Below are 17,743 nucleotides of genomic sequence, written 5' to 3'. Positions count from 1 at the left end.
TGATTGAGAATTGTATAGGTTTTTGTCAGCTTCCCTTTGCTTTTCAGTTAATACATGGCAAGGCACAAGATAAGAAAATAAATTTCTTTTTGCAGTAAGAGTCTTTACAACAAATAATGCAGAAAATCCGTTTGCCCTTACTCCTTTCTTCCTTGTGAAGAAGTATTAATATTTCTTAAATTTTGTCATTTGAAAATGCCTCCTAGATTTCTTTGCAAAATTGGTACCCTTCAATGGAGAGCTGCTCAGGCAGAGCAGGCTTAAGGCTGAGACACTGCTGTATTGAGTTTCTGCTAGACATATGCTTCTGTGAATGAGATGCTTCTGTGCGTTTTGCAGGCAGACCTCTTGTGTTACAAGCTGGCTAGTCTGTGTAGTTGCAGTATACTTTTCATCAACACTTACTTAGATCAGGCTTAAAACTGTTATTTGTCAAACGGTCCCTCTAGCTAAGTTAACAACTCTATCTCCAATCACATGCAGAGTATATTCAGATCCTTCAGGCAGAAATTGTTTACATATTGGCTCAACATTAAAGGGACAAATCAAAATTCTTAAATGTGAGGGACCCCTTGCCTGTTTACCTCTCAATGTGCAGCTTATCTTGTGGGGAGAAGACGGTGATCAAACTGTTAGGGATTTTTTTTTTAGGCTTTTGTTCTATTTCAGACTGATAACTCATTTCTAAATAAAATGTCCTTCTAAGCTCATGGTGTGAGCTTGTCACTCACAACTGCATCACATCACTGGGTGGCATGACATTTTTCTGCAAGATCATGACTATCCAAATTTATGACGATTTTAGCCTACTGTTTTGCATTAATGATTTGTTCTGCCTTCAAAACAAAACAGAAATGGGGGGCATGTCAGGCTTTTCCCCAGATTAATCTGAATAACTGTGAGTAATGATCTACATCCACCTTCTTGCACATTTACAGAAGATGAAATTGAAATGAAGGAATTAAGTATTCAAGGTCATAATGTAGGTTACTGGCAGAAAAAAATTCAGGCTTGAGAGGTCCCAGAGTAATTCTCTATACAATAGTGTTTTACTGCAGGAAACAATATTTAAAGGAAGGTAGTAGTTAAACAACTGAATTGCTTCTGTGTGCAGTCTAGCAACTTAGTTTCCCTTCCTTGTCTCTAGCTTCTTCATTGGTAGCTTAAATACCAGGATCTAATATCCAAATTCTTCCTAAAGAGGTAAATCACATTCCCTTTTGGGAATCCACAGATAAATTAAGGCTATCCGTGGCAATGTTCTGATCGGTTACCACAGGAAATTTCTGTTAGCTGCAGCGTTTGAACACAACTGCCAAAACCCTTTCCGAAAACTTTGCTATTAGAATGTTTGTGTGTTTTGTTCTCAGTTTGCAAAATGGAATATACTGTGGTTCTTTCAGTTTCTGCCAGCAGTTCTTTATGACGTAATATAAGATGCCTGTAGCCATAGAGCAGGAGAAGGGGGAATTCAATTCAGGTTACAACCATGTGTGATGAGAATGTGAAGAATTAGCCAAATTTGTGTGCTTTCTAGAAAGAAGTAAAATCTACAGTTTTCTGTAAGAGAACCAGACAAAATGGAAAAAAAAAATTACTAAGTTCAAGAACTCACTTTTAACTATTTTTGTCTGTGTGGTTTTGGACAGTTTATGTAACCTCTACAACTGGCGCTATAAGAATCTGGGTAATCTGCCTCATGTCCAGCTTATGCCGGAGTTCAGAACAGCCAACGCTGGGTTTTTGTATGACTTCCAGCTTATAAACGTAGAAGACTTCAATGGTGTGGGAGAGTCTGAACCCAATCCTTATTTCTATCAGGTAAGAGAAATAGTGTATACTTTATTTAATCTGGATATGGCTTACTAAATCTTCAATGAAGACTTTAAAAATACTGTAAACTGATGTTTATGTTCTCAGATAACACAGCCATGCACATGAATGATTTTTTTTTTCTCCTCGTTATCATTTTCGAATGTTGAAAAGGATGATAACGTGTTATGTTGTGCTTTTTTGCTCAAAGTGAATGACTGCTTGCTGTTTCCATTTTCTCAAAGTTACTGGGTTGGGGCAGAGATTTGGTGCATAATTCATTATGAAACATTGTTTTGGCCTATGGCAAATTAAAGGCTGCTGTACTGTCATGATAACAAAATAAACAGTAGCATTTCTCTGTATGAAGGATCAACATTTGCTCTGTGGCAGTGTTTTAATTTGATCTGTATATAAGAATGCAAAAGAGCCCATTCATAAAAGAATGAAACAGTACTACAAGAAGCATGCATAAGAAGCAGAGAGACATTGAGGGCGAAGTGAATTGCAAAAGAAAAGCTTAGCCTTGAAATTTCTTGACTAAATTTTCAAATTAAGCCAGCAACAACGGCCTTTATCTGTTTAAAATAGGAAACGCTTTGACAATTGTAATGAGGTGCTTATATTTTCAGTCTTCTTATTCTTCTTCACTAAAATTTTGCTTTAAAAACAAAGATGGGAACAGTCTGGTACTTAAATAATCTGTTTGGGTTTTCCGAAAAGTTAGAAGCTGGATCTGTGTGCAAGTTAATGAATTTAATACGAATATAGAACTAACACCTTATATCTTGTTTAATGTTATGGAATGCAAACAATATAGTTTAAGCTAGTAATATGCATGGTCATTTTTTTGCCTACAGAGATCATTGAGAATTATGTTAATCTATTTTTTTTTGCAAGGTATTCATAGGGTATGCTTGGGTTCCTCTTGCCTTTTGTTTTTTTAATACAAGCTAGCATGCTGTTAGTGAACAAAACAAAGGAGAGCCATAGTCCACTGCTTCTCATTTGTAGCTTGGGGTGATGGTTGTTTGGAGGGGAGAGTTTTTGATTTTGGAATTTAAACTATAACACTGTAGCGTATAAGTAGTAAAAAGCTGTCTGCTGGAACAGCTGCAATTAGTGCCTTAACAGGGTAATTGAGCACTACTTTATTTCATTTCTGTCCTGAGGAGATTAAAAGTCACAAGGACACAAAAGACGTTTATTGCTACAACAGCTATTCTGAACAAACTCTTCTAGTATGTCCTACAGTTAGTTTTTTTGTTTGTTTGTTTTTGTTTTTTGATATCTTGAGGGTAGAGAGATACCGGTGGGGTACATTGGTGACATTGAATAGTTTTTCTAACAGATTGCCATGTATTATTTCTCTTTGTGATTTGGGGCATTTCTTTCCAGAGTTAATGAGGATTAATATTTGTAGAGTAGCTTTATACCCACAGGTGTTTGGTATATATAGCAACTCCATTTCTCAAGTAGAGCAGAACCCCCTTAATAATGAGAAGAAATAAAGGAGGCTGACATGTCCAGCCTGGTCAAACACATGCCAAGTGACGATAAGATCCTTATATAAATATAACAAGAATAAATCCACAATTGAGAATAACATTTTAACTTGAAAGATATTTTTGCTCACAGAAAATGGATGTAAACAGGCTACAAATAAGTTAACTCTGGAAATCGGACAAAAGCTCTTACAACCAGAGGAGTGATGCTCTGGGACAGCTGTATATTATAAGTTAAAAAAAAAAAAAAAAAAGTTAGGAAATATACTTTAACATTAGATACTTTGAGATTGAATAGGTGTGGCCTAAAACAGAAATAACTGGTTTTGATAATCGAGGTGTCTGTCTCCCTAATTAATTGTTGAGTTTCATTATTCTAGTTCAGTGAGTTCTTTTTTTGAGTATACTGGAGAGTGATTCGTTGCAACCTTTTTTTGCTTGCTTATATGAAACCTTGTTAAACTGTTGCTAAACAGATTTTGTTTGTTTGCCTCTTTTTTTTTGTTTTGTTTTAAACCCCTTACATTTAAATACTGGTATCTGTAGACTATCAGCTTTTAATGCTTCTTAACAAATTATAATTCCACAGTTTTAAATAAGAGGTGTTTTTTTGATATATTAAGTAGAAGAAAAAAGTTGTATTAGCACTTCTTGAGTTCTGTAGTAATATATTAAGGTGGGAGGTTCTTTTGGGCTGCCAAGTATATAAATGCATTAGGTGCAAATGTGTAAATATTTAAGTCTTTGAATATAATTCAAATATTAACACTTCTTTTAAACATTTTAATATATTTGAGGACTACTAAATATTTAGATTTTAATTGAAATAAAACTGAGTACTTCTCAGTTGATACTGGAAAGTGTCAATCTATTGCCTAACAATAATATTGACAGAAATTTTTAGCGGTTTTCTGACTGAAGAAGGATCTAAATTATTAAACTTGCTTGTGATTTTTATTCTTTCAAAATGACTTTTATTAAGTGAAATCATCAGATCTATAAATGTTTCAGCACTGAGATTTTTCTCTAAATAGACAGTTGTTCTTTACGACCTTACAAAATTAATAACTTTTTCCTTCCTTTTAAACTTAAGAATCTCGGCGAAGCAGAGTATGTTGTGGCACTATTCATGTATATGTGCCTGCTTGGTTACCCTGCAGACAAGATAAGCATCCTGACAACATACAATGGACAGAAGCACCTGATCCGTGATGTCATTAACCAGCGGTGTGGAAATAATCCACTGATCGGACGGCCAAACAAGGTGTCTTTCAGAATATATCGATCATTGGAGTGGTTCTCTTTTTCATGATTATTGTGTTATAGAACATGACATGATTGAATCTATTCCATCTGATTGAATAGATTCACTGCTTTCTGTGCAAGTATTCCTTTATTAACAGCACATACTTATTAACTTGCATTCTGTGGAATTTCACTACTCTTTTTGCCTGTTTGTAATTAGTCATACAAGGAAATTGCAAAATCAGTGAAGTTCGATAGAGACTGTAGTCTGTGTCTCATGTAGTCTGTGTCCCACAGACTACGTGGGACAGAATAATTCTTTGTCATTTATTTTGTCTTCCTTTTAAATAAATAAATAAGAAAGAAAGAAAGATCCACCCAGAGTAGAAATGGCGATTTGATAAAATGCATGATGAAGAATCTTATGAAACAAAAATATCTTATGAAATTCTGGTGTCTGCAGGTTAAAGTTCTAAATTATAAAACTCGTAGCTTTCCACAAGTGTTTGTTATTAGTACTCCACAGTTAGCTGTCCTAATTGAATAAAAATGTGAGAGAAATGGTATATAGTCACATCTCCCAGAAAGAGGAGTTTGATCTTTGGTTAGAGGTGAACTAAAACAGAATTAAAACATTCTCATTTCTCTTCTTATTTAATACAATCTGAATAGGAAGTTGATGTTAAAATTTGGATATCACATTGTAATTGAAATGGCAAATATTAACCTATGGAGTTTGTTTGTTGTTTTTTGATTGTCTAGGTAACAACTGTGGACAGATTTCAAGGTCAACAAAATGATTATATCCTCCTGTCACTAGTGCGTACCAAAGCTGTAGGCCACCTTAGGTATGTAAGAAAATACTCTTGTAGGGACATTAAGGTGCACATATTATAAACATCTTTCTGATGTGGAAAATGTTATGCAAAAGTGTTCAACCTCTGCAGTATTTAGTAGAAATGAAGTTTAGTGCTATATGTTGAATGAAATTCAGACCCAATTCCTTTTTACAACTGTCTGCTTCCCTTTTTACATCCACTTTATCCTTTAGTAATGGCTCTTACACAATAAGAAGTGTATACTGCTGCAGGTGGGCTGAACTTGGTTTCACCTTAAGTAGTAGATTAATAGGAATGTAATTAATGCTTGTTGAATAAATGCAGGCTTAAAATTTCTTATAGATTATTTTCCATAAGTGAGCTTTTTGTTTTGTTTTGTATCAGCAGTGTTTGCTGCCAAAGTTGTGTCATCATGTGCCATTTAAATTGTTTATGCTTCAGTTTTGGGGTTGGGTGGGGGAAGACTTATTCAGCAGCAGCGAGATGGGTTATGGAACGCATGTTTTCTCATTCAGGGATACAGACAGGCAGTTGTGATTTGTTCCCAGTGTAAAACTTAACTGTTTTTCTAGACTTTAGAACTAAAGGGTGAGTTTTGTATCATTAATATAGTGAGCCGTCTTTTATGTAAATGTTCTAGGATTTTGTTATTGAAACTATAGTAGGAAGAAAAATTGAAAACGAAATAGTATTTTAACAGATGCCTTTATAGTTACTTTAATTAAGACTTCTGCATACTTCTTGTTACTTTTATTGGAGTTGTTCTTTCTCACTGATGATACATGACTAATTTATTTGTTTTTTTTGAAGGGATGTCCGACGATTAGTCGTTGCCATGTCAAGAGCCAGGCTTGGGCTTTATATCTTTGCAAGAGTATCGCTGTTTCAGAACTGTTTTGAACTAACTCCAGCATTCAGCCAGCTCACAGCTAGACCACTTCACCTCCATATAATTCCCACAGAATGTTTTCCGGCAGCAAGACAGGTAGGAACAGCTACTGTGAATGTTGCTGCCTGCAATGGGGTGTACTTGTTGCCTGCCTTTAAGTGAGCTATAAGAGACGAGACTGCAGTGTCTTCACTGTTAAATCAGTGCTCCTTGGATAGTTATGTCCCTGGAGTTAACTTTGATCATGATACCAGCTGTTCTTAATTGATTATTTCACAAAACTAATTTATCAGTCATACCTGCTTTTTTTTTCCTAAGTTCTGCCTGTGAAAGTAATTCTGTATTTTTATTTTAGGATAAATATGTAGGGTTTTACAGTGTTATAAATTTTTGTCTTGTTACAAAACAAATAAATGTCACTTCTCAAAAAAAAAATACAAAGCTAATTGCTTTTCATTAATATTGGTAAAATTGCATTTGACTGAGTAATTCAGGATAACGATTAAAATTGTTGCTGAGCTAGGTATGTAAATACAAAAATTTTGTAATATTGTACTAGTAAACTTTAGTAAAAGGTCAAGTATTTAAGTACAGGACTCTCAATGAGTAGGATGCTAAACAACCAAATGAGAACTGGAGGAACATGTCTGCTTTGCTGTCTGAAGCTTTGAGAAGGGTACCTGCATGAATCCAAAACTCAGTTAGAAATGTTTACGTGGTCTTAAATGCTGTTGACATGTTTAGGAGGGAGCCTTTCTGTTGAAACTGGTCTACTCTGTAACAAAGAATGGAGTGTACAAGTGTACATGGTCAGAGAGAGTGTGAGTGTAGGCAAGGATGAGGTGGTTTCTGGCAGATAAGTAGGCTAATGTGAACTGAAACTACTTATGCCTTGAGTTAAATGATTGGAGTCCTAAATGTACCTTATGGATTAAGTATTGGAACCCAGCCTGTCCTGAAATGAAATTTCTTCGTTGGGCTGCAGTGTCATGATTAATCCAGTCACCCAAAATGCAAGTCCCACATTTCCTACCATTCAAAAGAATTTAGCTATTTCTTTTTTTAAAAAGCATTTTTTTCATTTACTGGGTTTATGTTTCCTAAAACAGTACAACAACTTTTTGGATAATGGTTGTGTTGCTTTGCTTGCTGAATTTCTACTATTTTCCTCTTTAGAATGGAGAACGACCATCTCACCAAATACATGTTATTAAGAACATGCCTCAGATGGCTAACTTTGTGTACAATATGTATATGCACATGATACAGAGTACACGCCACTACCAACAGGTAAGGGCCTTCTTACTATTGGAAGGTGCATACCTAAAATAAAATCAACTTCAGTAAGTAACCAGGGATACTGTTGAGGTTTGAGACTGTCCTTTTATGTTTACAGTTCAAGAAGGTTTTATGGCTGAGAGTGAGAATACTGATGTCTCTAAAATCTTGCAGTAGCAGGAGTTGCATCTTTTACTAAATTAGGCCCCGATTTAAGGCCCGCAAAACAGCCATAACTAGTGCTGAGTGCTTGATATAATTCTGTCTGGGCCGCAAAATTCCTTATTAATACTGAAGATCTAGTCTGTTCGATACCTACTTGAGGTAAACTTGTGCATTATGCTTCAGGTAAGTGCAGCTAGTAATATTACAGCACTGCCGCATGGTGTAATAATGCTTTGTAATAGATATTTTCATGACATGGCTGCAGTGTATAGAGAGACTATGTCATGTCTTCAAACCATTTTAACCAAGTTAGCTGGCTGTATTATCCAGTCTGGTTAGCAGCTGCAGTGTTTTAGTCTGGTGGAATTTTTTATCAGTACTAGTTCAGCACCACGCTAAGTAGTATGGTCTCAGAAGTAGGGGTAGATCCTTTCTCAATTTTGTTCCTAATTTTGTCACTGCTTAATCCCTGGAGCAGAAAACATTAGAAACACGTGAGCAGAGCTTTAAAACAGTTTAAATGCTATACAGAGAGCTGCCTTTAGTCAACACACTTGGATCTGTAGATGCTTAGGAATAGTTGATAGTAAACAGAAACAGAGAGGTCTTTGTTATCCCTGAACTGCAACACCTTACATTTAATACCTAGATGTTTTACAGTTATATTACTTACAACTTATTCTTACATGGTACTCTGTGTAGCTTCCTTGTTGGTTTTTGCTCTTCTGAAGAGTTTCCAAAGGCAGAAGAAATTGATGTAAAGGGAATACTACTCACTTTCTTCTAGCTGACTGTGGAAAGAGTGTGAACGTGACTCTGCATTTCTGAATAGGGTGCTTGTCTATGAGATCTAGGTTCTGTTCATTAATGCAGGGATGTTTTTCTGTCACCTCTTCCTTCCTTCTTCCAATGACTTTCATCTAATATCATTACTGTGTAATAAGTAGAGATCAGAACCCAAAATTCTCTCTCAGCTTAATGTCGTACTTATGAATGGAACATTTCTTTTCCTCCGCACTACTTATCTCAATGAATCATGGAACTTTTTTTTCTTCTGGGCAATATAGTTTTAGTCAAATTTAAGTACTTCGCTACCCAGAACAAGTCTTTGCCAGGTAGGCTGGTTGCTTTCTTGCTATTTTGGGGAAATGCTTGAATTACCTGTCTGTTGTAAAGAAAGGGTATAAGGAAGAAGAATGACACCAGTAAAATCGTTTCTTGTAGCTGTATATTGCAGGTTGCATTTAATGAGGATGCAGTGGACTGTGCAGTTGGTTACACTCAGAAGTGTATGAATGTCCTGAAAAGCAGATGGTAGCATGCAAATTTTACTAAAAGATGGGTTTGCTTGATTCCCTAATTGAATATGCACCTTCTGCTAATACCAGCTATTCCTTTTAGCATCCTAATCTTACATTGCTAGCTAAAATTAGTTTAAAAAGAAAAAAAACAAAACACTGGTTTCCTACCATGGAAATGAATCACGCTCTTCTTGCAACAGTTGCCAAAAAGTAAAGTTAAAAAAATTTAAAAAACTGTGGACATAAAGTTTTCTTTACCCCTTCTAATACAACATGGTGTTCCTTTTCTTTTCCATTGGCCCTCACAGTAGTAGTCACAAAGCACACTGCGAATCTAACTTCATTACAGAAGTCTCATATGTTGAGCATGCATATTTTTGTATTAAAGGATCTCTGATTTTTAGACATTCTTTTTCTGTGAACAAATGGATTATGGGGAACAGCATAACTTCAAAGTATGTTAAAAAAAAAAAAAAAGCTTATCTCTGCTGGTAGTCATAATTGCTGCATAGATTGGTCCATGCTTGTCAGAAATTTGTAAGATTAATGTCATCTAATTGAAGATAAGACTTCACAATAATTAAACATTTTATTGTACGTGAGAAGCCAAATTGCCTTTAAGCAAAACATAACCAAACAATCATCCACAGGAGATTTATCAAGCTTTTATTTCATTGAAATGCTTCACAGTATTCAAGCAAGTATCTACCATGTCATTAAATAATACCAAGCTGCAAGAAGTATGAGATTTTCTATACAGCCTGGAGTTGAATAGCATTCTTCATAGTTTTCAGGTCACTGTGTTCTTTGTTTGTTTGCCCCAGGTCTGTAACGTGGCTACAACTGCTGCTTGTAATGTTTTGTACTTGCAAACCGCATTCTTGGTTGTGAGCAAAGCACTTTGAACACACTAAAATACATTTACAGAAGTATTATGTGAAAAATATTTAAGTATTTCTTTACCTGTTATTTGAACTTGTTCTACTTTTAGAGCTGTGAATGAACTTGCATAAATACGGATAATGTCCATATAAAACTTTATAAGATGTTTTGAGGAGAAATTACTGAATTACTGGAATAGGTTGTTAAAGTCAGGCTTAAAAAGGAGTCCAGCTTATCTTGGAGTTTAAAATGGTTGATAGATGAGGTTTTGGTGGGAACGTGCTTGTTGCTCCAAATAGGGCTTTGCTGTGGTCCCGTCACTTGTGTGTCTATTTGGAATAATGAAATGTTTGATACCCTTGAGTTGGAAGTACTGAGTTTTTAACACCTGCTTTTCATGCAAAAAAAAAAGTAAGACCTCTGTGTGAACCAAGATGACTCTTCATTTTATTTATATAGGCACTTTCTAAAGGGCTTTAGAAGCCTATTAAGGCTTTGAAATTTTAAGGCTTTATTGTTATTTTATCTAATGCAAATCCTTAAATCTAAAGTGAACAAACAGTTTAGGCTAAAATAGGAATAGATACCAAAATGATTTATTTGTTGTAAAAACTGAAAATTATTTCTTTTTCTATCATTCAGCGTTTATTGCCCCCACCTGCCATGATTGAAGAAGCTGAAGTGACTCTAACTCAAGAGACTGAAGCAGAAGTTGAAGTGCAAGGCATGCAGGAAGATACAAAAGAAGAAAATAAGGTAGAAGAAATAAAGGAAGAAGAATTGAAAGTGGCAGAAGTGGCTGAACATCGAACAATGCCAGAACACCCCGGAAGAGACAGTGATAGTGAAGACAGTGAACCTGAAGATGAGACTGAAAAGTGATCCAAGTGATGTTTGTCCTCATATCTGTATTTTGGAAAACAGATGGGAAAAAGCAGTTAGAAATATGATTGCTATTTTTACATTGACTTTTTTTAAATGGTTGCTTGTGTAATGTGACCTTGTTTTGTATATTTTCACTGAATACTTTGTGGACAAGCAAAATGATTGCCAAACGTTTTACTGAGTTCTTGTAATGTAATTTGTTTAATTGCCTCAAATGATATAGTTTCCTTTTCATAAGTTTTTCAGTAAAGATGCTTTTATACAAGTTGTGAATATTTTTTAAGTCATTGGTCTTTAATTCAATCACTGAGTTATACATTAAAATTTACTGATTAACTGTATTCAGTATTGACCAGACAGTCTTTACAGTTTCCTTAATATTTTACAGTGGATAATTTCTTACACAGAACTGTACTTATATACACTGAGATAGCATCTGAGGCATAGGCTCAAGTTCAGTAAGATTTAATTGCACATATGAGCAATGTGAATTACCATGGGACTTTGAAATTTTTAAAAAGCTTTATTGAATCATTCCTCACACAAGAAGTTAAGATGCAGCTTTTTAACAGCATTAAGTTAGGGCTTTGAAATAAGATCTCTTTCATTTTAAGAGGACACAGGATAAAGCCCTATGAGGAATAAATATTAAAGTAGTTCACTGAATGAAGGATTTACAAAACATGTAATACTGATATTAAAGACATAATGGCTGAGTGGGTTTTCTAGAGTAATATCCAAATAGATATCTTTCATAAAGTGACAAGTGAGAGGTTTTTCCCTGGTTCATTAAAAATATCTACCAATTTAGCAAATTTTCCAGTGGTTCAATAAGACTTACGAATTTCCAAGTTTGATTTTCAAACAGAGGAGTAGCCATAGGAACATCTTTGACTGTTGACAATGGGGAAATACTTGGGTTTCAAGTATTGCAGTTCTGAATCTGCCAGAAGAATTTCCTCATTAAATGGATTAGAGATTCATCAACCTACATTAACCTATTACTAGGACTTAAGGTCTTTATTTTTTCTTAGTATTTTTGTAGTATAATAAAAGAAAAAAGTAAATGTAAGCCAAGCTCAATGAAACACATGTGTTATATATTTGTGCATAATCATGCACCTGCCTTGTGCACTCATTTCACCTTCCTTTCCCCCAGGAATTATCCTCCGTCAGTTAGAGGGTAGCTCAGGAGTAACAAACCATAATACTTACTATTGGCACATAGTACTCATTTTTTTGGTTTGCTTTTCATCCATTGCTGAGCCATCTCAGGCAAGAATACTCTTTTGAGCAGATTTGTATTCTTTCATTGTTTGTTCTGTGTGGAAAGGAATGTACTGCTTACTTCCAAACTGTCTGCCCTTGGAGGACAAGTAGCAGTCGATGTTAGGGTGGTAAGCTTCGTGCAGTAATGTTCACATGTTCAAGCAGGGATGAATAATACAGGGCCTTCAGGCAACATGTGACAAACTCAGCTGAGGGTTGTCATCTTTGTTTTCCAAACCATTTTCTATAAATATGAGTCTGACAATCACTTACTGTGCTTCAGAATTTTAGGAAACAATGGTAAAGGATTCTGGAAGGGTTTTTTTTCGAAAAGGGATGATTTAACTGGCAGAGATTCTATCAATAAATACGATGGAAAAAGCAACCAAAGCTGAAAGGGACTGTGAAGACATTCTTGATTGGTATGTGGTTTGTGGTGAAATCTTGCTGTTCGTCTGAGAGCACACTGACCTGTGTGATGCTGCATCCCATGTGCAGGCCTGCATATGTGGTCCCTTCTGACTCACTGGGTCTTTGTAGAACAGCCAGGTATACAGTTAAATTTCTAGTCCTCAGTGATGGCCTAAAATGGTGAGTGGACTTGTGACAAAGATTTTATTGGCTAGTCCTTGCTGCCGTCTTCTGTACATTGAACTTTACACTTTTCAGGGACGTGAAAGCATTGGGAGAATGCATTTTCAGAAGCCTGGAAAATAATGTTTATCATGTAGCAGTGGTTGCAAAGTTCTTTATAGATTCGGAGGCCTTTAAAAAAAAATTGGTTCTGTTTATTATTTTTTGGTAAAGCATAAACTTAGTGTTTTCCAGGAAAATATATTTAGTTTTGATTTTCTATTTAAACTTTATTATGAAAAAGAGTTGGTGGGAGAAGTGAAAATGTTAATTTTGATCTACGCACTTTGTTTTCCAAAGGCAATGTTTGCTTGGAATTTAGCATCCCCTTCTGATGTCTGTATCTTTATTCTAGCGAACAATGAGGTCTAGATGTTAATAATGTATTTAACTCCTGAGATAATTGAAATTTCAAACAAAAATCATGATATATATATATATGATTTTTTTTAAGTGAACAGTCAAAAAAAACAAAACACTATCCAAGCATTATTGCAAAGAATGATTATAGCAATGCATGAAAACCTAGAGAACAAAATCTTTGTGAAGAGAAGATCCTTTAAACATATGAACAAAAGGAAAATATTTAAAAGCACTTTTTTTTTTTATTGTTCCAAAGCCATGCAATAAAAAACTAAGGACATTTTAAATGAAAGTAAAGAAGTGTTAGTGTTTTTTCTTCATATTTACTTAGCCAGCACTTCCATTAATTGGTCTAATCTTTCTCTATTACACTGAGCCTGTGAAACAACTTGGAAGGTACTTTCCAGATTTATTCAGCAACAGCTCAACTCCTTAGACTCTATTTTGTGTTGATATAAAAATGACACCGTAATTCAATGTACTACTCATTTCTGTAACAACCAGAAAAACGAGCAAAGAGCAGTTCACTTTCTTACTGATCCTTCATCCGTACATAGCTGAGATAGGGGCCTGTATTTATGCAGCACTTTCCATCTGTGACTGAAATAATGCAGTAAGTGCAGGTTTAGAAATGATCTAGGAAAATGCCTTAGTAATCGTTTCAGAGCATGGTTTGCTTTTGCTTTAGTTTATGGAACTTTGAAATGGCTTGGCAATGTGGCCAAAAAAAAAAAAAAAAAAAAGTTGCCAAGGGAAAAGATTGTAGGAGCTGGAGATCTTAATGACAGCATCCATAAACTCTGAAAGACAAGGCTGTTGTTTTTTCCTAGCCTACCTTGACTTTGCGTTAGTACTGCTGTATGTGTTGGGTAAGGTTCTAACATTTTTCAAACAGGGAAACAAGCATTCTGCCACTTCACTTCCTTCTTAAACTGGGTCTTTGCTGTTTCATGGGACATAAAAGGGTATCAGTGCTGAAGAACAGTATTTTGATGTGGAGTAGAAGTTAAGTACTGTTGACAGAAGGCCTTTGCTGACAGGACAGGAAAGACTACTTTTATTCTTTGAAATCAGAATTCTTTTAAAAAAGAGAACCTTCAGGCGATGTTGCTCACATACTGGATAAACAAGATGACTTACAATTCTATTGAAACGAGAATTAGGTAACACTTGGAATCTCGTAGAGCAAATAGACAAAAGTAAATGTCCTAGCCAACAAATGAATCATGACCCACAGCAGTCAAGAAGCTGTGAATGCCATTAAGACATATGGCAGTGTAGCTTCCTTTGCCAAACATGGTAATCCTCCCAGCAGAATCAATCAATAGAAAACGAATGTTTTCAGGGGAGTTTTGAAGGCTGTTTTTACATCCCTTAGTGCTTGCCCTGCTATGTGGTTTCTCAGTGTAGTTTTCATACAGTCCTGTACCTCAGAGGACTGGTTGCTTAAGAACCTGACAAAAGAAAGAACTCTGTACAATGTTTGTGTGCTGTAGTACTAAGAAACACATTTTAAAAGAAAGCTATTAAAATTGCAAATTAATAAAGAATTTCCTTAAAGGTCTTTCAGCTAAGCATCCTCTGTAAGTCCATGCATTTGCCTAATTTTTGTGTGGTTTCTGAAAAAGTATAATTCTCAACCTTCAAAAACAAAGTTTTTCCTTACCATCAGGTGTATCTACACAATCACTATGTTAAAAGAATGCAAGAAAAGAGGAAGAAACAATACCTGCCGTGTTATTCAATCTCAGTTTGTAAATAGCAATATTTCAGGGCACTAAATACCGCTATTGGAATGAGAAAATGATCTTTCCCACTCCTATGGTAGGTAACAAGGGCAGATTATTTCTCCAGGCCTTTCTCTGGAAGGGCTTTAATCAGCTTAATCTGGCACATATGAGGGATAATGTAATACGGTGCTATTGAGAAAAATAGTTTCATATAGCTTTTGTTAGATTTTCTATCACCTTGGAAAAAAAAACAGAGCAAGGACATGGATCTTTGAATCAAGTAATAATAACATTAGTTAAGTGTAATGCAGAGAAGCTGGTTGCTGTGCTGTTGTGTCTGGAAAACAAGATAAAAATAAAAAGCAGAAGAGTTATTTCAGCTACAAGTAAGAAACTTTCCAGAGTTCAGACATTATCTCTTTGCTTGAAAAACATTATCAGAGGAAACAGAGAATGCATTTCTGTATACATGTATGATTCATTTTTAGGAAAATGTAGACTGAAGCAAAAAGTTGAGCCAACTGTTGTCAATTACATGGTTCATCTATAGATATCTGTAAAAAAGCATATAGAGCCACAGTGTACATTTGCCTGATGAAACATTGGAATTTTATGATTCCAGAGAATAGCATAAAAGAATAAGCTAGAGACCCAAATAAGGGTCAGGAATATGTCACTCTTGGCATTGTTTGTGAGAGATAAAAAGAAGCCGCCCTTATTGCATTTATCAAGTGTGAATTCCTAAATTGCTGCAATCCAGCGTAAGAGAAGCCCTGCTACACATCTAGAGACGCTTCAGCATCCTGCTGTGCTAGCCTGACATCTCTTGTGTGTCAAGAGCACTTATTTTTAGATGTGACGGTCATTAGGGACATAATGTATCGTAACTACTGTAAAGGAAGTAGTTTAGGGGCAGCAGAAGTGGGTAGGGGGAAGCTCAGCATAGAGGCACTAAGATTCTCTTTCTGACCTTAATCCACAGCAGTGCAGACTTGCCCTATTTTTGGGAGTGATTTTTGGCAGCAGCAATCATGTCCTATTGGGCAATACCACATTTTCTAAAATGAGACATACCACATGTTTTGCATGCTGAGTCATAAAGGGGAGAAAGAGCCTTAACAGTAATCCTCTTTTGCTTGAGGACACATGCAAGAACACTGAAACAAGACAATTAGGGAAAAAGAAAAGCCCAACTGCAGAAGTGTTGTCTTGCTGTTTGTTTTTTTTTTTTTTTGGCTGGGATGGAGTTAATTTTCTTCGTAGAGGCCTATATGATGCTGTGGTTTGGATTTTTGATGCAAATAGTGGTGATAACACACCAATGTTTTCAGTCATTGCACAGCAGTGCTTACACAGAGGCAAGGACTTTTCTACTTCTATTTTCATATACCCTGTTCCTCAACTCATCTGATCTCTAATGTACTAAGAGCTAATCGTACTCCTGCATACATAGATACTTCAGAATGGGGCAGTTGTCCTAGATTGCTCCCTGCTCCTGCAGTGTTCACCCACCGGCACTCTGTCAGTCTGAACTGTGTAATGAGAAGAGGCATTGAGGACAGCTGCTGGTCCTGACTCATCTTGGTTCTCGGTCCTAGACACAGTACCTTCCCTGTAACTCCAAGCTGAAACAGTTATCAACTGGAAAGAAAAACTTAGCTAGTGTGGTGGATTTAGATGAGCCACATGAATATCAGGGGATCACACACACATCTTGTGTATCAGTAATTTTTTTTTTAAGAGAGTCAATTCTTAAGAGAATTTCTTATTACAATAACTAATATGATATGCTTGATGCTGTCTGTATGAAACCTGGTATTTTGCTTAATATAAGGTAAAGCTAATCCAGTAAATTACTAGTTTAAATCAGGATTTAAAATGTTGTTGGTATTATTACAACATACAGAACTATAAATGAATATATGTCCATGCTCTCTTTCAGGGGGGTGGGCATTAGATCAGAGGTCAGTAAGCATATTATGATATGCCCCGTAATGCATAGCAGTAAGGCATGTATATACCACAGTGCTTTAGCTTTAATTTATGAATCTAATAACAGTTATGTTTCACCTAGCAAGATCTTTTAAATGAACTATAAATACAATTGCAAATATATACGTATATATGCACAAGTAGGAAAAGGTTTTAGTGATTTTAGATATAAAAACTGGGATAGATGTGCAGCTGACTAAAGATTAGTTCAGAAATATGTGTGTGTGTGCATGTTTTTGTACCAGGTTTTACCTGGGTATGAAAATGGCAAATTTCTTACCCCATGTGTCTAATAGATCTTGCTCTTTTCTGTGGTGCCATTTAGACCGCAGCTGCACTTCACTCCAGTGAAGCACTCAACTTTTCCTGGAGAAAAGCATCACAGTAAGTTTAGGGCACTGACTTTGACTGTATCCTGGCAAGCAGCTCCAACTCCTTCCCAGAACTTCTGCGCAGCAGTTTGTACCTAGGGGGAGAGCAGTAAAACATACCAGTGGAGTCTATAGTAAGGAGCTAGTTAAAAAACAATATTCCTGTGAAGGCGGGGTGGCCATTACTGGATATAAAGATGATCGCTGTATCTCAGGAGTTCTGTTTTGGAGTCTGGAAAGGCTCTCTCAGAGAATGAGGTCACTGACTCATACACTGAGTTGTTCTCACTCTCCCTTCATGTTATCCCAAAGAATACAAACAAGAAAGTTTAGGTAACCGACAGCCCAGTTGGAGCATTTATAAGTGATTTCGGGTTTGGGATGTCTCATATGTCAATTTCAGAATCTAGATTGTAGCACTGTTCCAAAAGAATTAGCAGACAACAGTGAGTACGTTGATGGGACCCAAAGCTAAAAACCAGGTCAAGAATCCTGGGATCAAGGAGATCTCTGTTACTGGACTCACTTGTCATGGATATCCTTAGTCTTTCCCTCATCTGCTTTGATCAAACAGTCTTCCACCT

The 17,743-nt window shown here is 35.9% G+C and overlaps 1 protein-coding gene across 1 annotated transcript in view; it reads left to right on the top strand.

The window, feature by feature from the left end:
- AQR (aquarius intron-binding spliceosomal factor) overlaps positions 1 to 11,140 on the top strand; it is a 52,255-nt gene extending 41,115 nt beyond the window's left edge. The window contains exons 30-35 of the mRNA XM_035552027.2: positions 1,650 to 1,821; positions 4,411 to 4,581; positions 5,325 to 5,410; positions 6,212 to 6,386; positions 7,467 to 7,580; positions 10,559 to 11,140. Of these exons, the coding sequence (XP_035407920.1) occupies positions 1,650 to 1,821; positions 4,411 to 4,581; positions 5,325 to 5,410; positions 6,212 to 6,386; positions 7,467 to 7,580; positions 10,559 to 10,798 (958 nt within the window). The 3' untranslated portion in view covers positions 10,799 to 11,140. The remainder of the gene's footprint in view (positions 1 to 1,649; positions 1,822 to 4,410; positions 4,582 to 5,324; positions 5,411 to 6,211; positions 6,387 to 7,466; positions 7,581 to 10,558) is intronic.
- The last annotated feature ends 6,603 nt before the right edge of the window (positions 11,141 to 17,743 follow it).

Source organism: Cygnus atratus, chromosome 5, assembly GCF_013377495.2.
Source record: "Cygnus atratus isolate AKBS03 ecotype Queensland, Australia chromosome 5, CAtr_DNAZoo_HiC_assembly, whole genome shotgun sequence".
NCBI classification, from domain to species: Eukaryota; Metazoa; Chordata; class Aves; order Anseriformes; family Anatidae; genus Cygnus; species Cygnus atratus.
This window is presented reverse-complemented; position numbering and strand designations above follow the sequence as displayed.